Source organism: Leptonotus elevatus, chromosome 14 (genome assembly GCF_054856555.1).
Source record: "Leptonotus elevatus isolate MCC_2025b chromosome 14, RoL_Lele_1.0, whole genome shotgun sequence".
Lineage (NCBI taxonomy): Eukaryota > Metazoa > Chordata > Actinopteri > Syngnathiformes > Syngnathidae > Leptonotus > Leptonotus elevatus.
The window spans coordinates 8,543,873-8,564,902 of NC_141252.1; the positions used below are offsets into that span (position 1 = coordinate 8,543,873).

The following is a 21,030-nucleotide window of genomic DNA, read 5'->3' on the forward strand; positions in this document are numbered from 1 at the left end:
GCGCTCGTGTAAAATGCAAGCCCATGTTCCTGCTGTAACGTGTCCATCAGGGCCTTAATGCATCTCCCACTGAAAGTGACAGAGCCTCGCCTTTGCACATTATTAACTCCAGACGTTTTTATGAGCCTGGGCAACGCACAAGTGTGCTCTTCTGCATAAGATATGTGTCCACCGCGTGGCTGACGATCACTCATCACATCACTCATCCTGACTGTGTTTAATCCACAGATTGTAGCCCTTTAAATACTTTGATTATGTCATAATTATTCACTGGCGGAAGCCAAATAAATTAGGCTGACGGATTAATCTATTTTGCCACACATCTATTTGCGGGCGATTTATATGAATGTTATGTAAAGTGTGTTTATGGTGATAAATGCTTATGGTGACATAAAACATAAGACGCTTTGCAGAGGACGCTGTAAAGCCACAACCAAATAGGCAGGCTCATGATAAATGCATGGAATTGTCGAAAATATTCATCAAATATGAATGAAGCAATGAATTTATGTATGTTTCTTTGTGTGTTATATTTAGAGTCTGATCACAGAGATGTATGTTTTTAGCAATGTATGCTAGCTTAGCCATGGGGCACCCTTTTGTAAAAACACATCTTTTTTCAGGAATTTTCGTTAGCAAATTTCGCTTTTTTTCCCTCCTTTTTCTTTTATCCAGTTCATAGTAGCCCGGTTTACCCTTTTTTTGTCATTACAACAGAAGATCTCTGACCATTGGCTGGCAACCAGTTCAGGGTGTACCCCGCCTACTGCCCGAAGCCAGCTGGGATAGGCTCCAGCAGACTGGCTGGTGTGAGTGAAATGCTTACATGACGTTTGTTCTGATTGGCAAAAGGAATATATACTACCCCACCTGTGACTCTGAATTAAACTCAATTTGGTCTTTTCATTCCGTTTGGTCATTTGGTTTCATTCTAATTGGAATACAAAGCTTCATGTAAACTCAGCTGTTAATTAATCACATTTTGGGGTAAACTATATCGTCTCTTTTGCTGTCTTTGAGCTCAGGTCAAAGCCATGTCTAAAATATTGCTTTGGCGCAGTCTTTTTTTTAATTTTGGGGAGGACTTTCATTTAGTCTGGCCATAGCCTTGAAAAAAAGTGTTTTTTCACCATCTTGTGGCAGTTATAAGCAAATACACCTTTTGTGTGTAAAATGATTTATTTATTTTGACCCACCCATGAGGAAAAACGTTTAGGAAAACAATTATTTATTTATTTATGTATTTATTTATTACTTTTGTTCATTTTAGAGTCTGCACTCTTTTACTTAGAGGAGAAGGCTATCCAAAAACAGTTTTTTTTTTTTTTTCAAAAATCAATCACGACTGACCTGTTTCTGAAGCTGAGCCGTGATTGGTTGTTACCGGCCTTGAGCTGTGATGTCATTTTCAGTTGACGGCAAGTGGCAAAATGGCTGCCCCTGAGATGGATATATCGGGTGTATTTCCACAAACGCAATAACGTGTTTAAACTAGTAGGGCTGTCTACAACATATTATTGTAAAGAAACATTTTAGGTTGACTTATATTTCTGATTGTTTCTTCTTTCTTTCTTTTTTGCACATATATTTAGCTATACTTCTACTTGAGTACAGTGTGAGTAGACGTTGGCCACCGCTGAAAAGAAACAAACAAACAAAAAATTGTCGTGTTGATTGTTGCAATTTATTCGGAGAAGCTCCTCCACCCCCACCCAACCTGTTCCACTGATGAGCACTCCACGCACCGATGCGTAAAACCGGATCCAACCCATGATGCAACAGGGGAGGAACTTCGGCCAAAATCCGCGATCATCCCCAGTCGAGAGTTGACATCCTTGCCAACCAGCCGGCTCCTAGAGTCAGATCACGCAAAATAGGTCGTGATCGGGATCCCTACGTGAGCCTCCCCGGTGGGCGTGCATGCGTAAAATGGAGCCGTGTGCGTGCGCGGCGCGGCGCTGCTGCACACTCCTCTCACACACCGACGGGCAAACTTGCTTTTAACGAGTGGCAGCTGCAGCGTGCATGGCGGCTTCCCCCGAAATGATGATGTGAAGTCACAAGCGGAGGAAGGATGCTGAGCGAGGCTGCGGGAGGACATTTAAACCAAGGTGAGAGACACTTTAGCAGGCTACTACTGTACTCAGTTGTTTTTGCGTTCAGCTGATTACCCGAGATTCTTTGTTGTTGTTATTGGCGTTTAACAGGTGTGATGCCATCTAGAGTTACATTTTTTTTTTAAAGTGTGCTTTGGATGAGGGAAAGAGATGGCAGAGATCGAGAGCATGTATTATTCATAACCGAGGAACACACGCGCGCGCGCACGTACCTGCTAAGTGCACATCGTTGGTGTTTTGATGAATTATTTGCGCACGTGAGATGGGATTTTGTTGTCTAATGTTGTGTGTAATGGAAGTGTGTGTGTCCAAGATAAGTGAGTCTGTGCGCGCGCGTGTGTGCGTGTTCACATTCACACGAACAACGTTTTCCACATCGTTCGCGCTTGTCCAGGCAGAACATTTGCGTCTGGTGCTGTTATTGTGTTGTGCGCAGAGGCCACAAGCTTGGCTGCAAGCATGCCATCACACATGGTAGCACACTAACAGTCACATGGGAACTCAATATGCATATCTGTGTTGCTACTGATGGGGTACCCCCCCCCCCTCCTCCTGGGGGGGAAAAAAACAAGAAAAAGAAAATAAATCTCTATTATGCACTTTTTATTGGCTTACAACCCTAACAACAATGCAAGCAATTTGCTGCCTAATTCCAAAGTGTGATGCAGCTACTTTTGGGATTTATGACCTCATTTTACCGCTAGACATTGTCGAATTCAGGCAAGGGTTTGTTTCTAGACCATAGGTTTCAAACTCCAGACCTCGAGGGCCGCAGTGCTGCACGATTTAGAGGTTTTCCTTATCCAACACACCTGACTCAAAGGTTCAGCTCATCAGCAAGCTCTGCAGACAACTGATAATGATTCTGATCATTTGATTCAGGTGTGTTGGAGGAGGGAAATCTCAAAAACATGCAGGACTACAGCCCTCGAGGACCTGAGTTTGAGACCTATGTTCTAGACCAGTGGTGGGCAAACTCTGTCCTTGAGGGCCGGAGTCCTGTGACTTTTTCCGAGGATCTATTGTATTTGATTAATCTGATTCGATTCTATTCCGATTTTTGGGTCTGCGATTCTATTCAGACTCGATTTTCGATTAGAACGATTTTTGATTCAAAATGATTTGATTGACAATGATTTTTGCTTCAATCTATTGATGTGCAAGGAATTGTATCTTCTCCAGTCTGACTCGCTAATGCTAATTAGCGCACTACTCGCGACACTTTTAGCACTCAAAAGAACGGCTCCACACTGAGAATTATTTTTTTTTATTGGAATAACTTGATCGTGACTTTTTCCTTCTACTCTCTAATGTGGCTACAACTTAAGTGTATTAGACCGCGTGGAACCACACTGCTCCTAAGTGGCCAAACCGGGTACAACATGAACAGCGCTCCAGTATAAAATAATTTAAATAAAATCGGTTTTGGGACATTTAAAATCGATTCTGAATTGTGCTAAATGAGAATCGCGATTCTTATGAGAATCGGTTTTTGGGGGGCACACCCCTAGTATATATGGTATGCATTTGATCATATATACCGTACTTCTTCAGCTAATGCTCGTAACAGTGACTCCGCAGATAAAACCAATCCAAATTCAGCGCCTGCAAACGACTGCTGCTTATCACTGTGGACTGAGGATGTTCTCTTTTTCATGTTGATGAGAGAGAGAGAGAGAGAGAGAGAGAGAGAGAGAGAGAGAGAGAGAGAGAGAGAGAGAGAGAGAGAGAGAGAGAGAGAGAGAGAGAGAGACAAACAAGAAGAACCTTTATCCAAATAAAAATGCTATGAAAAGTGCTGGAATAAGGATCTCAGCTCACGCAAGTTTTTATGTTGTCAGTTGCAAATATTCGTCATATGTGTCATTTCAGCTTCCAGACTGCCTAAGTCCCCTTGGACTGCAACCGTGTGATCAGGATCACTATGGAGAGTCTCAGTGAGCTCCAAAATCCTCTTCTGAACAAAAGCAGCAAACACCTCGTCCAGGGTTACCATGGCGACTACCCAAGCCAGCAGCAGCAGAACGGCCTTGCGGGCTTCCTGTACAGCGGCAGCCATGACGAGCACAAGTCCCAACAATTCCTGGACGCCACCTCGCTGCATCTGGCGGTGGAGGCCTTCTACAAGCCCGACTTGATCCTGTGCAAGGACGACGTCAGCCTGCACAGCAAAGACTCCAAGAGCGAAAGTTTGGAGACCACCTTCACCGAGAATAAGGACGCGGCGCCAGGTGATGACGGCGTAGAGGCACGGTTGGGGAGCACGCAAGAAGAGAAGGACGAGAAGATCCAGACGGTGTCGTATGAGGTGGAGGATGAGCGGGTTCCTGAGTATGAGGTCAGTCACATCATCATATCTTTAAATAATGTCTTTAAATTGTCTGGCAGTGAATGCTTGGTTTTCTAAATGTTCTGTTCCCGTCCAGGGTGGACCCCGCCCCTATAGCCTAAAACCTTTACTCTTCAAAAGAGCCACTTCAGGCCAAATAACAAATAATCTGTTTGGATCCACAAAACATTCGAACATTGTGATGAACGAAACCGTGTGTTCATGTTAGCCAAAGAGCTCATTAAAGCTGCACCTTTGCAGAAAAATATACAACAAACTTTGAGGTTCAGTTTCTTCGACCTTTCGTCTTCCGTTTTTGGATTAAATTAATTTTTTTCATATTTCGTTTTCATAAATTTTTAGAATTTTCTGCCTTTCTGTCAAATTTCTTACATTTTGGACAATTTTACAGACATATTATCATTTTCTGCCTCTTCTTCCTTTTTTGGACACTTTATGACGATTTTTTTAAACTCAACCACCCCCCAACCCAACCCCCTCTTTTTTCTGACCTTTTTGGCAATTTTTGTTTAAATTTTATTTTAATTTTTGGTACTCCTTTTTGGTTTTGGACATTTTAGTTACTTTTTGGACCAAAACAAAAAAAAATTACAAATTGGTGGCTGACTGGTTATAGCACGTGAGATAAAATCCGGGCTTCCTGGGTGAAGTTTGCATACTCTCCCCGTGCCTGCGTGAGTTTTCTCTGGATTCTCCAGTTTCCTCCCACATTCCAAATATATGGGCAGCAGGTTAATTGAACCTAATTGTCCGTAGGTGTGATTGTGAGTAGGTGTTTGTCTCTGTGTGCCCTGGGTCGGCTGGCAACCAGTTCAGGGTGAACCACACCTACTGCCCATGTCGGCTGGGATAGGCTCCAGCACCCCGCGACCCTTGTGAGGAATAAGCGGTTAAGAAAATGGATGGATGGACTTTTCTGCCTTTTTTAAAAATGAAATTTCAGAATTTTTTTGCAATTTTGTGTACATTGTATGGTAGTTTTGGGGATTTATACTTTTGTTTTGGGACATTTTATGGTCACTTTTTGGGCATTTTTAGGTAATTTTAAAAAACTCTTTCATTTACCTTTTGTCTCTTGTTTCCTGACAACTTAAAAATCTATATAAATCATTCATTAAATTACAGTATTATAAGTATGTAAAAAATAATATTTATACAACTTTTTTTAAAGATCCACAGGGAGCCACAGAAGAGAGACTAAAGAGCCAAATGTGGCTCCAGAGCCGCAGGTTACAGACCGCTGGCCTTAAAGTCTGAAAATTGTCAAAAATGTTATTTTCCACAATCACTAGAGATTAAAAAAAGAAAAAAATACAAGTAGGTTCATTTTAAAGGGTAATGAGCTCAAAGGCAGAAGTGAGTTCCTAATAAGACAGTTTACATTTTCTGAAGTTCACTGGCTGCCTTGGTGCACAGGGATAGAAGAATGCTTTCCGGCAAGTCAGTTAGTTCATTAACAATAAGTTATAAGGGGTCAGCCCGACTCTGTGCAGCCAGGCGGCCATGGGGGTGTTTTGTCATTTACATTATTTTAACAACCTAAGAGACCGGAGCAGACATTCGCACTCCGTTTGCATTCCCTTCTCTTCAGAAAGGTCATTTCACTGCAAGTCTTTCAAGTTTTCTGGGCTTTGTAATTGCCAAAATGTGATCCCCTCCCCCCCCCCCATCCGGGCTATTGTTCTACGGGGTGACTAGCATGAAAGAAAAGTCATGAAAACAAAGCAGCAAAGTCATTTTAGATGTGCGAGAAATCTCATTTCACTCACGCGCCCTGATCAGAGCTCTCCTTTTCCTCTGGCGCACAGATAGAGATGTGGCATTGCTGCAAGTAATGCAGTTTGTGCATTAAGAGTCCCCGGAGCAGGTGGCCACTGGCTGAGGTTATTCCGTCAATTCAACCGAGTAAATTCTTCAGACCAACTGTGGCCGAGTAAGAGTTGCCTTTCCAGCTTCTGGTGTGGCCACTGACCTTTATCTTCAGCCTGCGGTAGCTCACCTGTGCAGTCGAAATGAATTCGCCAACGAATGATATATTACATATTGTAGTGAAGAAACTCTGTGCTCAAGGGCCACTGATTTCTAATACAAATAGATGAGCCAATAAAAAAAAAATATACATGAATAAGGTCAAATGTGTGTGTAAAATCTCTCTCTAACACATCATAGTCCCAAAAATGTCAAATCTAATTTTCTCAATATAGTAAATTATGAATTGAGTGAGTTTACGTAGCACTTTATCTATAACCCAGCCCCGTCAGCCAATAGAAAGGTTTTCTTTTTTAGTGTAAAACCACTTAATTTAATCTCAGGGATGCCTCATTGTACACCGGCAGAACCTAGGGTGTTTTCTTTTCTTTCCGATTTTGGTAACGTTTTGAATTCATCCGTGTTCTGTCATACCATGCAGCTAGCTAGTGTTAGAGTAGACAATATTAAGTATTGTACTCTTTGCGTGTTCAATTAACTGAATGGTGAGATTCTGGTGAAGAAGTCCCTTTGCAAAGGTAAATAATTATCAGAAGCTTCTGAGGACAAAAGGCTGATGACACTGAAGCCGTGTTCTATCAGGTTGTCTGTCTCGTCCAACGTGGGGCATCAATACTTATTCAAAAAAGTGGGAGACTAGAAGTCTCCTCCCATCAGCCCACAACACACCCATCCACAACTCAGCAAATACAAGAGAATCTGTTCCCATGGGTATAAATCAGATTAGAAAAAATACAATAATAATAAGCCTGACTCCCTTCCGACCAGTAGAGACCGGCCCTCCCATTTAGAGATAGCGAATGAATGTTTGAACTCGTTGCCCTTCCTCATGAAAGTAACACAGACAAGAATACAATTCATTGAGCCTACACTGAGTCAACTAAATCCAAAACGGCTAAAATATAAATTAAAACTAAAAAACAATGTTAATAACTCATCACTAGCTACATAGCTACAAAGTATCTCAGGTTAGCTTAGCGCTAGCTACATAGCTAGCTAGCGCTAAGCTAACCTGAGAGACTTTGTCTCTCTGGTCCAACGTCCAAGTTGTATGTGTTGTATAATGTATATATGTCAAAATGGCTACATTAATACAACAAATATTTCAGGGCTTTTGATAATGAGTCAAGTAAATGCTGGTTGGGCCATAAAAATTGGAACTGGCTGTATGTGGTCCACAGGCTATACTTTTTACTTCACTGTACCTCTGCCAAGCACAAAGATGAAAGGTACCGTTTTGTTTACAATGCAAATGGAAAAAAAACATAAAAGGTGTACCACGGTGCAAATAAAAAGGAAAATGTGAAAAGATGATATTCATCATGGAGCAGATTTTAAAATGGTAGCGACCAATTCGTCTTTTCTTCTTTCGTGATTCTCTATGAACGTTAATGGGCAAAATATGAATGCACAATTCAGCTTTTCACAAAATTCTTACACAAATTGTTTTTAATGTTTCACATGGAACCATTCTCCCCTGCATCCAGTCATGAAAATTGTATAGTTTTGTCACCTTGAAGTAGCCTGCTAACTAAAACAGGGTATGCACATACTGATAATCAAACAAAATTTGAACATTTGCTCTCCATTGTCATCAAAGTCAGCGCAAGGCCAAACTGTCACAATTATCTTTAAAAATGATTTGTCCTTCCCATGCAATAGACTATTCAATTTTCTTATGGTTAGATCTGAGTCAGGTAGAGGAAATCAAAACAAACTTGAGCTCGATGTTCCTAGCAGTTTTGTTGTAATTTAATTGCTACTAAACAATATTCAAAATGTTTGCATACCCAGCCATGTGTTGAAAACTTGCGATTTTTTTTGGAGGTCAATACGGAGCTTGACTTTGCTCAAGTTTGCTCAATTTCGTCCTGATATGTCTCACCTGTCGGCATTTGTAAAAAATTTCGGATTGATAAATGCCACGTGTCGCAGCTTTTGTTATGACAGTCCCACCTTGACAGAATTCTCTACTGAGTGACATTGTGGTTAAAAGCCAACAGACTGTTATATCCGAGAGTCCTGTGACAGTGTTGGCTCAGGATGACACGTGTCTTGACAAGAGAAGCGGCCGCATTGGCAAACAAACAAGCGCGGCAGGAGTGCGTCTCCCGTCTGTGTCAGTGGCCTCCGATGCAACAGTCACTCGGGGTCCTTATCCGGCGCGGCTCACCAGATAAAGGTAGATTAGGGCTACTGTGTGCTCGCTGCTTTATTCATGGGGTGTCACATCGTGGAGTGGTTATGAGCAGTCGCCGTGGTGATGGATCACAGCCGCCTGTCCAGGTGCGGCGTGTTCATAAAGCAGATAACGGGGAGCCTCGTAATCTTGTTTTGGCACAGGGGCAGCTGTTGGGGAAACAAGTCTGCATGATTTAGCCTAGCGCTTCAGTGTCTAAATAAATATGAGTCATGGTCACAATGGAGCTCATTTATTGTGGAGTGGAATGGAAGGTGACATTTTCTGGTCAATATTCTTGGAATGTATTTTAACTACCAGAGCATTAAAAAAAACACACACACACATACATAATATGGATCGCAGCATTCAAGCTTATAGAGAAAGACCACAAGGTTGTGTGACTGTTAGAGGTCCCCTATGTAAACAATGTACATTATAAATCTTAGGCTGGATTCTGTGTTCGGTTTAGGTGAGCGGTATGGGATTTTTAAATAGGTTTTAGGTGAACTAATACATACACACTCACATGCACATGCACATACACACCCACATACAAAAAAAAAATGTATTAAAAATCTATAAATAATTTTTTTTTAAATAAAGCGCAATGATGATGACATGTCAAATCGGTAAAACTACCGAATGAACTGAGCTCTCCAGAAAAAAATACAATAAAAAAAAATCTTAGGTTTTTCCAAAACAGACTCAAAATATTAATAATAAGTGTCTAGAAAGGTCTAGAAATACTTAAAAGCAAATCGTAAATAATCCATAGACTAATTTAAAAAAATTACTTATGTTAAATCAAAACTAAGTTTTTTATTTTTGCTATTTAATCAGCTGAATGTAACTAATAAAATAATTTATAATCTACCTTTTAACTTAAAGTCAAGTAATCAGTAAAGCATAAGTTACTTTTAAAATCAAGTAATCAGTAAAGCATAAGTTACTTTTAAAGTCAAGTAATCAATACAGTAACTACGTTACTTAAAAAAAACTAGTTTACAATTAAAATCAAGTAATCAGTACTGCAGCTAAGTTACTTTTAAAATAACTAGTTTACATTTATAGTCAAATATTCAGTCTAGTAACTGAGTTACTTTTAAACTCAAGTAATCAAAAAAAGTAACTAAGCTACTTTTTTTTTTAGGTAACTGCGGCAACACTGCTAAATACAAACATGAGAAAAGAAGACATAATGACCAGACAGGATCAGCACAAACAGGCCAACGGGAAACAAAATCAAATCCGATCAAAACTTAGCAAATCAAAAACGTCAACAAAAAGCAGATGATGACAAAACACGTCTTGCATAAGCAAAGCAAAACCCCCCAAAAATTTGATTAGCTAATGATACTAAGTGGAAGAAAAAAAAAACACCTTCGCTGGATCTCTGAATCTGTTGCCATCCCTGCTTCACGACCCTCAACGGTGCTGCTGTCCCTGTTTCGTAACTTTGGTTGACTTTGACCTCTTTTGACATCTTTCTTGTCATATTATCAATCATCCATGGAAGTTGAAAAAAAAAGTAGCAATCTTATTTTGACAAAGCAAGGGGGAGAAAATATACATACAGTCTATCTTTTTCAAATGTAAGGATTAAAAGTGAAAGGATATCTGAAAAATAAATACACCAGTACATTTAGGACAACTGGAAAATCTAAAGTAGCCTTTTTATTCTTCATGACCTCCCACCGTTGTCTAATGAAAATGCCGACATTGATCAATAACAGACGATTGTACATCATCTGAGGTTTTGTAGCACCGACACTTTCCACTGTATGTTGCTCGCACCTTGACTGATGGCTGCAGGCGGTGGAACTAATGAAAGCCGCTCTCTACTTTTGGATGTGTGCAATCCTTCGCCGTGCGTGCGCCACAGCTGAGGCAAGCAAAGGCTGCGACCTCTTCAAAGGTCACCCCCGGCATTCGCGTCTCCATCCTCATTTCGCTCTCCTCTCTCCGATCGATGTCTGTCTGTCATTAATTAGCCCCGCTCGCTCTCTGGGAGTCTTTGGCTGTCGGGCTGTACGTTGCGACGGGGTGGACGACGATGACGACGGAGGAGTGGCGGGGGGGTCACGCCGGAGAAGCAATTTAGCACATAAATGGCACTGTCCTCCGGCGGTGTCCCTGTCACCTCGCAATGACGGAACAATTCGTTAATCTCGCCTTATCTGTCAGCCGGCTCACGGCCAGTTCGATGCTCCAAATCCACTCCGGTGGGCTAAGAGCGTCCTGTGTTGGTGGTCCAGCAACAAGGGCAGGATAGACTCTGTCGTCAGGCATTCTGAGTTAATTTGAAGTTCCTTTAACACCACTATTTTTTTTTTACGCACGAATAATACTCACTTGGAAAGACATGTCCACGTAAATGTAGTATTTATAAATTTAATAATAATGCATATATTTGTGGAGACTGGGCTTCAAGTTGTATTTTAAAAGTGTGCCGAATTTCACAGGTTACGTAAAGATTAGATAGGTCTTCATTTGAAAAGCAAAATGCACTGGGGGTGTCACCAACATCTTACAAATACAATTATGCCATCTAGTGGCAGAAAAATGACCAACGCAAATCAATAGCACATGTTTTTTTTACAGTACATCTTTTTAATTTTAACTCAATTTATGAATTATTATAAAATTACTGTATCTATAACTAAAGGATGCAGCCATATTTCTGTTAGTTTAACATTTTTTTCCACTTTTATGTAAAACAGAGTGTGAAACTTAATTAATTTCATCATGAGTTAACTATTAAAGTAATGTGATAAATTATGATTAAAAAATGTAATGACACCGTAGTAGAAAGTAATATTTTTGTACATATTTATTTTTGTTTTTTTAATATAAAATATTCATTAAATGAATTAATGATTAGAATAAACAATGAATAATTAATTATTCAAAAAATGTCAGAGTCCAAAAGTTGTAAGAAAAGGAGAGATGAAAGGTAGATGAAAAGTTTTTTTTAATTACCTAAAAATGTCCAAAAGGGAAAAGCAGAACATTAGCATAAAATGTCCAACTGTAACAAACTGGTACATTGAATAAAAAAGGCAGAAAAGAAAATGTTCCAAAACCATAATATGTCTAAAAACAAAAGAAAGAAAGCAGAAAATGACCATAAGATGTATTTTAAAAATTCAACAACAACAAAACAGACAATTGATTAAGTAAAAGGCAGCCAAGAAAATGTTCTAAAGGTAACTATACAACGTCTAAAAACACAAGAAATCCCCAAAATTACCATACAATGTCCACAAAATTGCCAAAAATGTCAAAAAAATAATAATTGCTTGAAAGACAGGGAGGAAAATGTCAAAAAAATCTCCCCCAATAAAGGAAGAAAGGCAGAAAATGACCATATGTCTATAAAATTGCCAACAAATGTTAAATAAATTGGAAATAAAATAAAAATGTAAAGAATTTTTTTTTTTAATTGACAGACAGGCAGAAAAGTAATTTTTTTTTATTAAAAACAACATTACAAAAAAAATTACAACAACGAAAAAGTCCAAGAAAGGTAGAAGAAAATTTGTGTCTACGTACCAGATGCTGCTGTCATTTTGTGTTATGGTGCAACTCTGATTAATTAACTCTTTGGCCCTCAGTACGTTAGACTAACACGAATCACAATCTTCAAATGTTTTGCGGCTCCAGACAGATTTGGTTGTTTATTTCGCCTAAAATGGCTCTTTTGACAGTGAAGATTGCTGACTGCAAGCAAAAAAAAAAAAAAAAAAGCAAATAAAAACATAATCCAGATGATATTTCCTGTTGTGTTCCCGCAGAGCGACAGCTCGAGTGAGAGCGAGAGCGAGGACAACTTCCTGGTGCTTCCTCCTCGGGACTACTTGGGCTTGACCATCTTCTCCATGCTCTGCTGCTTCTGGCCTTTGGGCATTGTTGCCTTCTGCTACTCTCACAAGGTAGAAAGATGACCTCCAGCATGTCTTTACAGCCTGTTATTGCGTTCCGGGTCACACTGCAGACCCAAGTACCTTCCTTTCGCTCCGCATGATTGATTATGTTACAGCGTGGGCAGTATTAACGCTGAACGGCTAATACTAATGTGTGATGAATAGTGAGTAGCTGCGGGCATTAGCCGCAACTTTGCAAAGCAAGACGTACCCGGAGTGTTTCCCTCCTGTATAACCGCACAGTGACAATTAGAATGGAGGGCATATTTTTTTCATGGCTCACAAAAACACCCAAACAAGCCATTCGTCACTGTCAGAGCCATGACCTAATTGCCATGGCAACAAATAGCAGAGAGAGATTTCTTGTTTTCTCTCCGCTAACTGTGGACCAAAACACACCTACTCATGCACTCGCCGCGGATGATGACTAACTCATTTCACTCTCTGATTTATTTTATTTATTTCTTTCTTTTTTTGTCAGACCGGCAAGGCCGTCGCTAAGGGAGACTTCTCCAGAGCGGGAATGAGCTCCAGGAGAGCCCTTTTCCTGGCTGCTCTTTCCATTACCATCGGCACAGGCATGTACGTGGGGGTGGTGGTGGCCCTCATCGCCTACCTGTCCAAACCCGGACATGTATAACACTGACAATTGAGGCAGACAAATGGGAGGAGAGGAGGGGACGGACTTCATCACTCTTGCCGGCAGAATAAGATGAAGAACAAGAAGGGATTTCAAGGCTGTTTTGGACTAAATATTGATCTTGAATTTTTGGGGATGGACGCTTCCTAAAAGAAGAAAGGACCTACTATCTTTCCCTACTTCATTTATAATTGATGTATTCCCATCTCAATACAATTGCAGAGTCCAAAAAATTATAGTTTTTATAATGTCCGGATGAAGAAAAAACATGATTTTAGAATGTCTTTGTGTGGACAAAGCTGCTGAGCAGTGGTCGCTAGGGATATTTGTGTTTATTCTGTACTGTACACCAAATTAAATAAACAGTTTCGGCATGAATAATGAAACTAAATTCATCTTCTCCTCTTGGTACGCATGTGATGTCATTTGTACGGTAATGTTTACGCCATTCATTATTTTTAATTGAAAAACAAAAGCAGAAGAAGCAAAAAAATTCTAATTGACTGTAAATGACAGTCAAACACAATCTGTTCCGTGATGCAAGTTATTCTCCTTTCATAACTATTGCTCCTATAGGAAATAAAGGAAGGTGAATTATTCCACTCTCAAAGTGTCATAAAACCTTTATTAACTGGACAGTACCTACCCCCCCCCTCCCCTCCCCAATTGTCATGGGGCATACATTCCAGATCCACCACATTAACCTAAAATATGTGTTTATCACTTTGAAACACACTTTGTAAAAATATTTTGGGAAAAAAAACTAATTGTAAGCATATATTGTTCCAAAAAATACAGTACGTGTGTACGCGCATGTCCCTTTAAGAGGCGGGGAATGTGACATCAGTGCGTGTGGCTCTCCTTTCCCACATGTGAGGGCATCAGTAAGTAAGTATACTGTATAAAAACCCATTAAAAAAAAAAACAATTACTTAAGTATGAGAAATGATGTACAGGCAACGAGAACTATTGTGCAAAAAAGTAAAACTACCTGCTCGACACATGGGTGACACGAAAACAATGGTATTCTTTTGTGGTCGCTAAGAAAAAAAAACTAAACGCTTGCTATGTTCATCCTTCAGAAGCTCACTGACTTGAAGTCTCATGAGAAATCACACACGGTGATGCTTGCAACATTATTATTATTATTATTATTATGTGTTGAGTTTTGTATATTAGTATGTGTACCACTAGTGGTATTTGGGCTCCCTCTAGTGGTACACGAAATAATCACTTCCCAAGTACAATTCAATTGTATTTAACTGTAAAATAGTAAATACATTTTATCTTTAAGAACAGTTTATTTAACTTTTATTTGCAATACATTTAAATTGAATAATTATTTAAGTACAGCATTTCATTTAAATAATGACGTAATTGAGATGTATTACACATAAGATTTTGATTAGAATTGTACCTTAATAAATATTTGAAAGCCAACCGTTTCAAACATTCAATATAATAAAGTTAGCTGTACGTAAGATGTGATTATTTTGTGTACCACAAGAGGGAGCCCGTGTGCCACTTGCAGCACCTGTACCACACTTTGAGAATCATTTGCAGTCTTCAATCATTTTTTTTTTTAAAGTTTTTGGGAACGTGAATGGAAGCAAGAGTACAGTTAAAAAAGATCGGAGTCAAGATTTGAACCCAGAACCTCAGAAGTATTCGTGTGTAACCTCAAGGCCCACCGAGTTGCCCATCATGGATTAGTCGGTGGGAATGTAAAAGACAACATCGCAAAGCGAGGGCAACATAAAATGGTGGCTCTGTAATGTGTTTCACCAAACCTCTACAAAATGTGATGGAAAGTTTTTGAGTAACTCTGCAAACACCACATATGACTATCTTTGTAAGACATTTATTTGTACCCTTGTCTGAGGTCGCTGCAGTGAGCTCGAGACATCCTGGATGACCGTCATGCTGATATTGTTTGCCGGCAATCTTTTGGCATCACTCACTGTCAACGCTTGAGGTGACTTTGGCAGCGCCTCGGGAACAATGACTGCTCTCAGCAGTTAGGATGTCAGGATGCACTTTATTCCCTCCCAGCAGTCGGACTCAGCAATTTGCATTTTTTTGCACCACCTGACACTGACAGCCAGTCACAAAGTTTGCCTCGGAAAATGCAACGCAAACTTTCACGGTAATGCTGACATTCGTTTTTATTTAATCCTCGAAATTTAGACCGTATGTGAGCATCTCTTAAACATCCAGTGAGAGGTCCGGTGCGCCTTAAAGAAGATGTTCATGTTGTCGTCTCTCCAAACAAGCGTGAAATGTGACTCGGTGGGGGGAAGGGGGGGGGGGGGGGGGTTGACAGTGGCGCTCGCGTCAGCGGGAGCTCGACGGGGCGCTGGAGTGGGCTCGTTCGCCGGCGTGTTTTCTCTCCCTCGGCGTTGTGGATTCAGGAGGAGGCTTCACCCACGCTCGCTAGGCCGCTCCTATTAGTCATCCACCCCCGAGTGAACACAACACTTGCAGCTGCACCGTCAGATCACAACCTCTGCAAATATATAACAGCAGCGCAACGAGGCCTTAAGCCTTTGCAGGATTTCAGCGTTGAAAATGTGATCATCTCGTCTGTTTTTCATCAAATGTGTGTCAAAAGTCATAAGTCTTACCTTTCAAAGTTCACGTACAAGTTACAAGTCACAGCAGGCAAAAGTCAAGCAAGTCGCTACAAAACTTCAAGTCAAATCGAATCATACTTGGTTCAAGCAAGAAAACAATATACGCGGGAAAGTGGATATGTTTGATCTCCCTAAACTCCATTAGCACACGTGCTAACAATTAGCATCTGTGTTGACTGAGTGATTCTGATGATGTAAACATGCCAGTTCAAGTAAATCATGTAACAAGAATACCAAGCCAAGTTGAGTCTTTCATCAATTTTTAGCCAAGCTAGTCCCGAGCTTTTGCAACTGGCGACTTACTCGACATCTTGCCATCGCGACGGCAAATGCGACATCTTGATAATGACAGACATTAGGGCAGAAGAGGAAAACGGTGATGAATGGGCTGAGGTGAAGTTGATAAAGCGTAACGCATCGGGAAGAGGAAATGAGATTAGAGCCGAGTGCTACATTTATAAGGAGCGAGCACGCCGCTCGCTCGTCTGAAAGACATTCCTTCGATTCCTATCGCCGCTCAAATTAAATACCTGTCAGCGAGCCTGAAGACAATATACGCATCAACAATACGCATGACTTGTTGCAAACTGCTGCACAAAACAAATCGGCGCATTTGTGGTTTTAAATTAAAACTCCAAGCCGCCAAATATTTTGACAAAGATGTACTAGTCAAGAGAAGAACGCTAACTTTTGCAGTTGTTTGGGATATTAGAAATTGTAATTAGTTCAGTGGCATAGTGATGATGGGAGGGCACATTTTGTACCAGAGGGCCATATTTATATTTTTAAAACAAATGGACAGTGGTTGTAAAACTTTTGAGACCAAGTACTGCTATCATAATCAAAATTGAAATACAGTAGGCTCGAGTGTAAATCCAAAGCAAAGTAGAGGTTTTATTCCTAAAAAGTGCATTTGGCATTATTGTAAGGCACTTTAGTATTATGAAGAGTTTTGTGCTTAGAGAAATAAAAAATAAAAAAATAAAAAACTATACTTAATGATTCAATTCCAATGTATAATTTGGGTGTAAATAAATACTTGTTACTTACTAAATACAGTTTTGAAAGATTCATTTTTTATTATATTATATTATATTATATTATTAATTCTAAATTTAAAGATTCAATTGTACCAAAAGGGGAAATCAAGCCAAAGTACAATAATATATTCAATGCTCCGCCACTAGTCTAAACACGGCATTCTGAATAAAACTGCATTTGTAGAATATGAATTAAGTGGCAAAATCCACCCGTTTTTATCCATCTCAGGGGGCGGCCATTTTGTCATGACTGACAATGACATCAAAGTGCCAAACGAATCAGGTAACAAGTTACAACCAATCGTAGCTCACCTGTTTTCTGGGTTTGGTCATGTGATGTTTGTTAGCTAGCTAGCAAGCTAGCTAGCGAGCTAGCTAGCTAGCGAGATAGATAGATAGATAGATAGATAGATAGATAGATAGATAGATAGATAGATAGATGCATGTTTTTGGAATGCGTCTTGCGGAAATAATATATTTAAAAAAAACATCAAACCGCTCAGCTCCATACTGTGTACAATCTTTTCAATTAAAATCCCTCATTTAATCTCGTAGATAACACATACGCACATGCTGTTTGAAGCTGATCCAGAGATTATTCCTGCATGCACGCAGATACATTTAATGTATATTTGATTATTCCAGAGAGACTTTCTAGGTCAGCACCAGTGAGTCCACTAACAATGAATAGGGGGTAGGGGGGGGGGGGGGGGAGGGGGGGGGGGGGCACTTACTCAGCATTCAATTCACCAGAGTCAAATACAGATGATTCTGTGTAGTTAGATTCACTGTAATGCTCTAGTTCTCTTGGGGCTCTGTAATGGATGACTACGTTTGAAATGAAATAAAATATAAGCATTCGTGAAATGGGTTCCCATCAGTCCATGTGCCACTTTCTGAGATAGACTTTTGCAGCCCCCCCCCCCCCACCCCCCCCCCCCCCCCCCCCCCCCCCCGCCCTCCCTCGGAATATAGTGCTTAATAGTCTGGAAACAACAAACTCCAGACGTTTGGTGACAGACTCTTCTTAAGTACCACAGCCCACCCCAGCACCACCACTTCCAGCCCCCGCCTCTGAAATTGTCTTAGTGAAATCTATGATGCCGTTCCCTCAAGTGATGTTCTGTTCACCGCAACGTATACGCTACATTCAGTGACATAAATGTAATCTAACCGGTATGCTTTGCAACTGTGCATACATATATAATGTTACATATAATATGGCGTTGTGTGGAGATTCAAATAAATCTATATTTACAATCTAAATTCTAATACATACAATGTTTGTTAAACTGTATTACTTTAATGCTAACAGTCTATTATTGTCTTCATTTCTAAACATTTCTCTAGCCTGCACTGGTTCTAGTATGCGTAGGTGGATCTTCGGCAGGGGCGTCAAACTCATTTTTGTCTCGGGCCACTTTGTAGTTACGGCTTCCCTCTGAGGTTCTTTATGACAGTGAAACCAAATTAAAAAAAATAATTGGCGCATTGTTTTCCATATCGTCGCTGTCCTGTGAAAAACATTTGTCTTTTATTTTTATGTTTTAGGGTTTTTTTTACATTTTGGGGATGTCTGCATTCAGTTTCATTACATTTATGTATAAATGTAAAAAAAATAAAAAATTTAAAGAAGAAGAAAAAAACAGATCGCCGACAATATACAACAGATAGATTGCTAGTTTTGAAAGCAGAAGTCAAGGATAATAGTTTGTTCAATTATTGTTTAATAGTCACACGTGACCTTTTGAAATTTTGACACAGGTTTTAAGCAAGGATCACATTTGTTTTTACAACCGCATAAAACTATGCGGTGGGCCACAAATGGCCCCCGAGCCTTGAGTTGAAAAACGTTTTGAAATTCTGAACTGGAGGTGGTATGTGGTTCAGTTGTATGTTGTTTTGTTCTGTAACATCGTTGGGAAATTCCCACTGAAGGCTCGGGTTCCAAATGCACATCCCTCGCCTGCCGATATATTGGCAATGGCAACAAGTAGCAAGCATGCTGCTCTAAGGCACTGCATTATTTAGTGTTATGCGGCATTATTTTCACATACTTAAGATGGATTGTGAGTATAAATTGGAACAACAAAGATCCTTATTTTCAATCTTTAACATAATCCTGCGTTACCGGTGATCAACATATCAGTGTGACTGTTGAAGTAAATCATGTTGTCCTTTGCTTCGGCAGCTTTAAGTCAACATGTCACGATTTCCTACACGTTTTTTTTTCCATATAGTCAAGCGCATGATCAAACACACACTTATCTAGCCTCGCACCTTCGTCACACAGCAACGTGGCTCCCCACGGCGGAGCCACACACTGTTTGCTCTCCGCTCTGATAAGAGGCCTCATCTTGTGGTTCACTTATCACTTGGAGCGTTGAATATTAACTTGATAAGTACACAGTGGCTACATTTAGGAGGTGCTAGGTGGGCGGGGCTTCACTTATTTTCAATGGGGGGGGGGGGGGTAAGACTGGCAGGCTGTTAATTGCTTTTGGGCTTTTCACAGGAAGAGGTGATGTCATTTTAATTGGCCGAGAATATGAAGCGCAAACGAACAGATGAAGAAGATTACTTGTGAAGTCGGTGTGGTTGTCTGCACAATTCATCCGCAACCATTTCAAGTCATATTTTCTGAAAACAAAAAAACGTAAGAGTTAAACATTATTTCCTAAAGGAACCTTTGTTCTGACGTAATCTTTTTTTCTTATTGTGTCACTTTAGCAGATAGTTGAATTACTTCTGGTTCACAACGCTCAACTCGAAGGACTTCAGACTTGCCACACGCCTTGTTTTGTTGACTAATTTCACATCCCTCGACCCAAGTCGGAGCTCTGGAGGCTGCTGACGTGCGGGTTGTGCATCATAAATCTTTCTGAGACTCGCTCTCAAGTCCACCTGGGGCGGCTGAAAGGCCAACCCGGGGACACGACAGAGCGGACATCGTTAATCCACACGATAGCAAACTGTCATTTGGACTCAACTGAAAGCCAATGAATACGCTCTTGTTATGTGTAATTGAATTCCAATTCCAATCTAACAGATTGATGGATATGTTATGCAAATGAACAAATAAATGCATTCTTCAAATTGTCAAACTGATGGGTTTTTTGTTTTTTTCCAATTTTGCCTGAGGAAAGATGGGTGCCACTAGGTGGCTGTAATTACATCCACTTTTACAACTGGTGCAAACCCAAACTGACATTTCATAACACAACTCACATTTCCATCCATCCATCCATTTTCTGTGGCATTAATCCTCATTATGGTGGCAGGTGAGCTTGTTTATTGTTATGTGGATTCACGCCAAATGTAATTTGCCTGTACTAACGTCAGATCATTGATTTTGCTTCAATTAAGTCACCTATCCCTCATTTCGTTACCTTTTTTCTTTTACTATTATTTTTTTAAGCCCAGTTTTTGGCGAGTGTTACCTGTTGATTTTGGAAAGGTCGAATCCTGATGGATGATGGACTCATTCCCTCCAAGTCAGGATTGATCATTTAGCCACAGTCTCCTCACCGCCGCCATTAATCCACACACAGCAGACAGTCTCGTCTCTGCAGGCCTGACGACACATGACAAACATTGATCAACACATTACATCATGTCTTTTCTCAACACTAGAACGACTTAAGTGTAAGTCTTTCTATTTCAAGATTGCCCTTTCGCTTGTAAAAAGTAAATCAACTCGAATATACAGTACATGTAAACTTATACTTACACGCCAAATGCTGATGTTCGTTTTGAGCAGTGTGGCGGTGTATGCATTTTTTTCTGGTAATGCTGACGCAACATTGCCCTCATGTGGTTTACTATTGTATTGCACCAAAAGGCAACCTAATGTTTATTTTACCTCTGATAGAAGTAAAAGCACAAAAGTGCAAGTACGATACATAACTGGTTAATACACTGTAGTAAAAAATAAAATACATAAATACAAAATAATTAAAATTATATATATATATATGTGTGTGTATATATGTATTTGGGGGAGACCGGGGAGTGTTGTAATAAAGGGATTGTCGTAACACCCTTAGTTTGACCAATCAGAAATGAGATAGCGTGACATCATCAATTACAGTCTATGGCCACTTGCAATTTAAGCTTACCGCTAAAAATTCATGCTTCTGAGTTGCAAACTGTCTAT

At 40.1% G+C, this 21,030-nt stretch overlaps 1 protein-coding gene and 1 long non-coding RNA gene across 2 annotated transcripts; one reads left to right on the plus strand and one right to left on the minus strand.

The window, feature by feature from the left end:
- Window positions 1–1,524: 1,524 nt before the first annotated feature.
- On the plus strand, window positions 1,525–13,803 carry LOC147162851 (synapse differentiation-inducing gene protein 1-like). The gene is made up of 4 exons (XM_086094899.1): window positions 1,525–2,111; window positions 3,990–4,455; window positions 12,433–12,570; window positions 13,043–13,803. Exons 2-4 carry the CDS (start codon window positions 4,042–4,044, stop codon window positions 13,199–13,201), a joined length of 711 nt encoding a protein of 236 aa, XP_085951025.1. The 5' UTR covers window positions 1,525–2,111; window positions 3,990–4,041; the 3' UTR covers window positions 13,202–13,803.
- A 668-nt stretch (window positions 13,804–14,471) lies between these two features.
- LOC147162852 (uncharacterized) lies at window positions 14,472–20,683 on the minus strand. The gene is made up of 3 exons (XR_015097142.1): window positions 20,605–20,683; window positions 20,315–20,448; window positions 14,472–15,707 (listed from the first exon to the last, which is right to left on the minus strand). It is a non-coding gene; the product is annotated as an uncharacterized LOC147162852 (long non-coding RNA).
- Window positions 20,684–21,030: the final 347 nt, after the last annotated feature.

Bases quoted from the DNA above. Each gene is read 5' to 3' on its own strand.
- LOC147162851 (XM_086094899.1), top strand. From the start codon at position 4,042: ATGGAGAGTCTCAGTGAGCTCCAAAATCCTCTTCTGAACAAAAGCAGC. The intron at 4,456-12,432 runs GTCAGTCACATC...GTGTTCCCGCAG, and splicing joins AGCGGGTTCCTGAGTATGAG to AGCGACAGCTCGAGTGAGAG. The intron at 12,571-13,042 runs GTAGAAAGATGA...TTTTTTTGTCAG, and splicing joins CCTTCTGCTACTCTCACAAG to ACCGGCAAGGCCGTCGCTAA.